This window comes from Myotis brandtii, unplaced genomic scaffold, assembly GCF_000412655.1.
Source record: "Myotis brandtii unplaced genomic scaffold, ASM41265v1 scaffold825, whole genome shotgun sequence".
Lineage (NCBI taxonomy): Eukaryota > Metazoa > Chordata > Mammalia > Chiroptera > Vespertilionidae > Myotis > Myotis brandtii.
The window spans coordinates 1,886,843-1,894,489 of record NW_005371349.1 but is presented as its reverse complement, the minus strand read 5'-3'; the positions used below and the strand labels follow the sequence as shown (position 1 = coordinate 1,894,489).

General features: G+C 52.9%; 1 protein-coding gene across 1 annotated transcript in view; it reads right to left on the bottom strand.

The window, feature by feature from the left end:
* The window catches only part of RNF157 (ring finger protein 157), a 46,592-nt gene that overhangs the window by 3,780 nt on the left and 35,165 nt on the right, over positions 1-7,647 (bottom strand). The window contains exons 3-7 of the mRNA XM_014531742.1: positions 3,702-3,790; positions 2,434-2,580; positions 1,326-1,443; positions 336-402; positions 8-114 (exon numbers count right to left, since the gene is read on the bottom strand). Coding sequence (XP_014387228.1) covers positions 8-114; positions 336-402; positions 1,326-1,443; positions 2,434-2,580; positions 3,702-3,790 — 528 coding nt within the window. The remainder of the gene's footprint in view (positions 1-7; positions 115-335; positions 403-1,325; positions 1,444-2,433; positions 2,581-3,701; positions 3,791-7,647) is intronic.

Genomic DNA, 7,647 nt, shown 5'->3' with positions numbered 1-7,647 from the left:
GACCAGCCTGCCCGTCCTCCCGGGAGACGCTGAACCTGTGAGGTGAGGCCCTGGAAAGCCACTCGCTCACCTTCTCGAAAGTGCCCAGCAGCACGTGGCAATGGCCGAAATACTCTGGAAGGAACGAAGGCACAGGATGGAGAGGCAAACCAAACGACGCACCCGCCGCCGGTCGGCCCTCCCCGACTCCCCGCGGCTGAACCCGGTGTCCCTGTCCGCCGAGGGCCTCGGGAACAGGAGTGGGGGAGGGGGTGCAGACACTGCCTGACACCTACGGAGGCCTTGGGCCACCCACGGGCAGCGTGTCGGCCAAAGAAGACACAGGGCGTCCATACCGTCTCCTTCGTCCACCACGGCATGGACCACCAGCGGGTAGACCTCCCGGTCCAGATCGAAGCCGAGCTGGAGGGAAAGCAGAGGGAGGAAGAAGAAAGCTCATGTTGCCATGGCACAGGGCCCGTCGGAAAGGCGGGCGTGGCCAAGGACCTCATCTCTGCCGGCCGGCGGGGCTCGGGGGTGAGCACCGACCTAGGAACCAGCAGGTCACGGCTCGATTCCAGGTCAGGGCACATGCCCAGGGTTTGGGCTGGATTCCCAGTAGGGGGCGTACAGGAGGCAGCCGATCAATGATTCTCTCTCATTGATGTTTCTATCTCTCTCTCTCTCTGAAATCAATCTATCTATCTATCTATCTATCTATCTATCTATCTATCCATCTATAATATAGGCTCCCAGGGTGGGTAGGGCCTTTTGAGATTCTATATGAATCTAAATATAGAATCTATATGAATACACACACACACACACACACACACACACACACACACGTATATTTTAAACGAACCTCATCTCTGCTCCTCCACAACCTCATCACTACCCATGTCCCTTTGACGGACGGAAGGCCACCAGTTTCTCTTTAAAATCTCCTAGAGACACAGCCTTGTAGCCTCCAGGCTCTTTTCTCTGAGTGTGGATTTCTTGAAACGCCCTGGGCTAACGGGCTGACCCATGTCCCTTTGACGGACGGAAGGCCACCAGTTTCTCTTTAAAATCTCCTAGAGGCACAGCCTTGTAGCCTCCAATTCTTTTCTCTGAGCGTGGATTTCTTGAAACGCCCCGGGCTAACGGGCTAGTTTGGAAGAGGAAAGTTTGAGGTTGGGCGTATCCTTAGGGTGTGAAGGCGTTAAAGGCTGAAGGTGAGCATGGCCTCTGAGCGCCTGGGAGTCAGTCCCTTTGCTGCTGGCCGTGGTCCTAACGCGCTCCCGGGCCCATCCAGGCCCCCGTGGGGAACCTGCCCCGTGTCCTCTCCCACCAGGGCGGCTCACCTCCTCCTCGGCCCACTCGGAGGGGTCCACGGTGTGGGAGGGCAGGCAGAACTGCTGGCACACACCGCGCTTGTAGTGCACCGTCTCCGACTGCAGGCTGTTGTCTTTGGGGATGTAGCTATCGATCAAAAGTCGGGAGCAAAGCAAGAGTCAGTGTGTGGCCCAGGCGGCCCTGCCATTTCCTGCCTCATGCCTGCTCTCAGTCACCCACAGGCGCCCGGAATGACACCGACGGACCAGACCTATCACCTACGTCCTCGGCTCGGCTGGGGAATGCGATTAAACTCGTCTATGCAGCCACCGGCCACCAGGGTCGCTTCACAGGGTTCCAACAGCATCTTAACGACCTGAAGGCCCCGCTGCCACCTGCCACGGCACCCACATGGCACAACTTAAAGGGAAACGGGCAGAAGTGGGGTCTCTATGCCCGGCCGGTGTGGCTCAGTGGGTGAGCATCAGTCTATGGACCAGGAGGTCACGGTCCGATTCCCAGTCAGGCAGGGCACACGACTGGGTTGCACCTCGATCCCCAATAGCGGGCGAGCAGGAGGCAGCCAATCAATAATTCTCTCTCATCAGTGATGTTTCTATCTCGCTCTCCCTTTCCTTCCTCTCTGAAATCAACAAAAATATTTTTTTAAAAAAAGAAGTAGAGCCCAACCGGTTTGGCTCAGTGGATAAGAGCGTCCTCTCATCAGTGATGTTTCTATCTCTCTCTCCCTTTCCTTCCTCTCCAAAAAATATTTTTTTTAAAAAAGAAGTAGAGCCCAGCCGGTTTGTCTCAGTGGATAAGAGCGTTGGCCTACAGACTGAAGGTCCCAGGTTCGATTCCGACCAAGGGCACAGGTCTAGGTTGCAGGCTTGATTCCCAGTAGGGGGCGTGCAGGAGGCAGCTGATCAATGATTCTCTCTCATCATTGAAGTTTCTATCTCTCTATCCCTCTCCCTTCCTCTCTAAAAATCAATAAAAAATATTTTTTTTAAAAGAAAAAGAAGTAGGGTCTGCAGAAGAAAGTCCATGTTCAAGAGCCAGATCTCGCCTGTGAGGGCATGAGGCACGGGCCCTGAGCTGGCCGGGGAGCAGGCGGCTCCCCGGTCCCGTCCGTACCTGGCGATGCCGTTCTGGAACTCCTCGGTGGCCTGGTAGTAGATGGTGATGGCCACGCGGGCGTCGGTGTCGAAGGTGAACTCCACGTTGTAGTGGACTTTGGCTCTGCCGGCCTCGGCCCCAGGGGTCTTCACCTCCTCCGCGCACCTACAAGCACCAGGCCTCAGCGTTTGGCGGGCAGCCAGCCAGCATTTAAACTGTATCCCTTTTTCAAAACCTTAACATATGGTGGGCTGCTCTGCGGTCCTCAGCCCCGCCCTCCGCCCTCCGCCCTCCTCGGGGATGACGGCAGAGGACGTCACTGCCGCCGGGCGGGTGGTATCGCTGATACTTCACGACTCGACAGCCAGCGTCCTTGCGCCTTTGCCCGACTTCATCTATGTTTACTTTTCATGGGAATCGAAGGTTCTAGTCACATAGTTGACATAGTTTCCACATAATTTCCACTCCCCCTTCCGCCTCTTCAAACCTATCTTTCCCCCGGAGAGAACGAGCCTTAGCAGAGGCAGCATCTGCTTAAAACTGACACTGAAGCCCTCGCCGGTGTGGGTCAGTGGATAGAGCGCCAGCCTGCGGACTGAAGGGTCGGATTCCGGTCAAGGGCACATGCCCAGGTGGTGGGCTCGATCCCCAGTAGGGGACGTGCAGGAGGCAGCCGATCCATGATTCTCTCTCATCACTGATGTTTCTCTCTCTCTCTCCCTCTCCCTTCTGCTCTGTAATCAATAAAAACATATTTTAAAAACACACAAAACGACTGACACTGTCTCAGGGACAGCACAGAGAAGGCAGATCAGAGACAATTAATAATAATGATGGGCCTGAAGCAGCCGACCCCGGGCACTCTGAGTGTCTGGGTGTATGAGGTTAAGAATAAATTTAAAAGTAAATATAATCAATGAATACGGACTTCCTATTCCAAGTTCAAAGAGCTCCTCTTTACACAGGCTTGTGGAGGTCTCTGCAAGATTCACTCTCTCTCCCAATAATTCTTCTTTTAAAAGAAATTCAGCCGCATGGCGGCTGCCAGGAAAGGGGCAGTGCTCGCCCTCACGGACGATGAGGTAAAGCCGAACAGTCTCGATGCAGAGCCCAACCTAAGCAGGGACGATGAGGTGAAGCCGAACAGTCTCGATGCAGAGCCCGACCTAAGCAGACGCGGGTCAGGCTCTGGGGCCGGCACCCCTGCTCTGCGTGGCTCTGCGGGGCGGGCTGCCAGAGGAGGGCCCTGGCCTGGCCCCATGGAGCGCTGGGACCTGCGGACTTACTTGACGAGCCGCAGTGTGTCCTTGCGGATGTTGACCAGGCTTCTCAGCGTCTTCACTGGCTCCTGGGGTGGCGGGGCGGCGTAAGGAAACTGCCAGGGAAAGCGGGAGAAGACAGCGGTGAGTGAAGACCCGTGACCGCCCCTCCCTGGCACGGGGCCTCGCAGCCTGGCCAGGTGAGGGGGGCAGGCGCCAGGCCCGAACGCCAGAGGACACGGAGAGCTGCCACAGCGCGTGGACTTGCTCCAGGACACAGCCGGTGGAACTGGGATTCGATTTGGCGTCAAAAGAGCGAGATTAGCCCAGCTGGGGTGGCTCAGTGGTTGAGTATCGACCTACGAACCAGGAGGTCGAGGTTCGATTCCTGGTGAGGGCACATGCCCGGGTTGCGGGCTCAGTCCCCAGTAGGGGGCATACAGGAGGCAGCGGATCCATGATTCTCATTATTGATGTTTCTATCTCTCTCCCCCTCTCCCTTCCTCTCTGAAATCAATAATAAAACAGTATTTTTTAAAAAAGAGAGATTTACCTGCTTTTCCCATTCCATGAAGCTCACCCGAGTCAGGGTTCACAATGTGGATCACTAACAAGAACGCCTACAAGTACCAAACGGACACACACGCGGTGGCCGCATTCATCCCAAAGGCTTTTCCCTCTGACCTTGGACGACGGGTGCCAGACCCGCAGGCGTTCCCCTCAGAGAGGCCACACGGCGCCTGGGGAACGTGGGAACTGCGAGCAGGGAGAAGCCGGCCGCCCGCGCAGGGCACGGTCCTCCGTTCCCGGCCCCTCAGAGGCAGCACAGGCCTCTGGAACGAGCGCCAGGAGCTCTCCCGGGACCATCACGGTCCCTGGCTGCCCGGCATTTACCTTACACTCTCCCGCAAGGAGGAGACGAGAGGAGACACAGTAACACATTGAACTGGGGAACTGCCTTCAGAAGATGAAGGATTCTCCAATGTGCCCCGCACGGTGCCGATGCTTTGTGGACAACGAACGATTTTGGCATCTAATTCACAGAAAACCTACTAGACGGTGTAGCTCTGCCCCAGCGTGGCGCTCCCGAGACAGCCTCGCTCCCTCCTGGAGCGGCTTCGGGGAGCGGGGCCCACCGTCCACTCTGCCGGGGCCTCCACGGGGTTCTGTTGACGATGGTTCTTTCACTCAGAAAACACAGCCGACAGCACCTAATTTTATGGATCCGATATGATTGCTGATAATTCACATGCGTGCACATGGCCCCTGAGAAAACACATTCAATCTAAGCTGTCACATGTGTATCCAATTACCCTCTGTGGGTACTGAGCAGCAACATTTTACTTTCTCCGTTGATACATTAAACACGCACCCTTTTAAAATATATGATAGTGGGTTTTTCTACTCACAAAGCTACACATGTAGGGTGCCCCCAAAAACGTATACGCACTTTGAATAATTATTCATTCCAATGGGCTAAATCTGAAAAGAAAGAAACATCAATTGAGCTATCAGAAAAAAGGGTGTCTACATTTTTTTTTTGGGGGGGGACACCCCGTATTCAAGCAGAAAAGTTGAAAAACACACACACAAAAAAGTACAAAATCAGCCGTCATTTCACCACTCAGCGATTTAGACCGAAGCTAACACGGCGGGGTCTTCCCCGTGAGGCGTCCGTCCACGCCCGGCCCGCCTACCTGCCTCCGTTTCTCCGAGCCGTTTCAAGCTGCACACATGACTTTTTAGCCTCTTTTCCACGTAGAACAACGTGGTGGACACTGGTAAAGCCGTGATCGGACGTGACCTCGCACGGCAGCGGTAGAGGCACGCTTGCTGGAATCAACCCCATATTCCTCCCTGGTTTCCGCTGGTTTCACCTCGTGTGTGTTTGTGTTTTATTTTTTCTGATATAAATGTGTTGAGTGCCTGGGTCCTGCATTTCTGCATGTTCGTTTGATTCCTTCCTTAGGACAAATTCCTAGGCCTGGAATTTCTGGATCAAAGAGTAAGCATATTTTTTAAGAGTTTTAAGAATATGTTTGCCAAACTGTTCTCCGGAAAGCTGGTTCTGGTTTTCTCTCCCACCGGCCGCGTGTCAGGAGGCTTTTATCCGTGGAAGCTGGAAACCCAGTCAGACCCGGCTGTGGCCCATTTCTCTCCCCCCGACCCCCCCTTCCACCAAAGGAATTTAAAACGATTTTCAAATACGCTTAAGCAAAAAGGAATTAGGGCAGCAAAATCCGACACAAATGCTAGTCTATAGTAAAGCCAAAATAAATGACTTTGGGATTAAAATAGTTTTCTGGAGCAGCACGTTAATCATATACATTTGCACAGGCACGGGGAGTGAGCCATAACTCCTCCCGAGTCTAAAAAAATAAATAAAAGACCAGTCCTTCCTTCCCTCTTTGCCCTTTCTCCTCCACACCCTCCAAAAAAATAAAAACAATAGAAAAGGTGGGAAAAATCCAACGAAAGCCTCGTGATCTTTGTCTTCCATTTAGAATGTGACCTGAGCCTCAATTCTCTGTCACAAGGTGCAGGTCCATGTCATTCTGTGTCCGCCAGTCTTTACCTGGAGCCTGCCTTCGTTATGAAAAGTGAGATGCCCTGGCTGGCGTGGCTCAGGGCTTGAGCACTGACCTACGAACCAGGAGGTCATGGTTAGATTCCCCGTCAGGGCACACGCCCGGGTTTCGGTCTCGGTCCCCAGTAGGGGGCGTGCAGGATGCAGTCGATTGATGATTCTCATTTTGATGTTTCTCTCCTCCTCTCCCTTCCTCTCTCTGTAATCAATAAAATAAAAGACCAGTCCTTCCTTCCCTCTTTGCCCTTTCTCCTCCACACCCTCCAAAAAAATAAAAACAATAGAAAAGGGGGGGAAAATCCAACGAAAGCCTCGTGATCTTTGTCTTCCATTTAGAATGTGACCTGAGCCTCAATTCTCTGTCACAAGGTGCAGGTCCATGTCATTCTGTGTCCGCCAGTCTTTACCTGGAGCCTGCCTTCGTTATGAAAAGTGAGATGGCCCTGGCCGGCATGGCTCAGGGCTTGAGCACTGACCTATGAACCAGGAGGAGGTCATGGTTAGATTCCCCGTCAGGGCACACGCCCGGGTTTTCGTCTCGGTCCCCAGTAGGGGGCGTGCAGGAGGCAGTCGATTGATGATTCTCTTTCATTTTGATGTTTCTCTCCTCTCCCTTCCTCTCTCTGTAATCAATTAAAAAATTGTTTTAAAAAAAGAAGGAACGAGACTCAAAAGATTGGTGCAGTTATGGAAGGCCCCAGGGCTAATGAGCAGCAGAACCAGGATTTAGGCCCAGAGATTAAAGAGCAATTAGCAATATGTGATGTTGGATCTGACACTTGAGATTGACCCAAAATGCCAAAAAGTGATCTTTGCTCCGAACAACAGCATAAATCCAATAGCTCACAAATCAGCATTGAGCATGACTAATGGTCCTAAACACGAGTAAAGCCTGAGCAGAGAACACATGCTGTCACTTTTCCCATCTCTCTCTGCATCCACATGCATCGAGCATTATTATTGTTGTTATTATTATTAAACCTGAGCTTCAGCTTCTTCATCTTTAAATATCTTTTAAAAAATATATTTTTATTGATTTCAGAGAGGAAGGGAGAGGGAGAGATAGAAACATCAATGATGAGAGAGAATCATTGATAGGCTGCCTCCTGCACGCCCCCGACTGGGTATCGAGCCTGCAGCCCGGGCATGTGGCCCTTGACCGGAATCCGACCTGGGACCCTTCCGTCCGCAGGCCAATGCCCTATCCAGTGAGCCAAACCGGCCAGGGCTCCTCCGACATTTTAACAGGAGTGTCTAAGGCAGTGGTTCCCAATGTGGGGCACACACCCCATAGGGGGGCAATTTGATGTTTAAGGGAGGCAATTCGAGAATGAGTTATTAACAGTGAATTTTTTGCATTTCTTATGGTTCTAGGGGCCTCATATA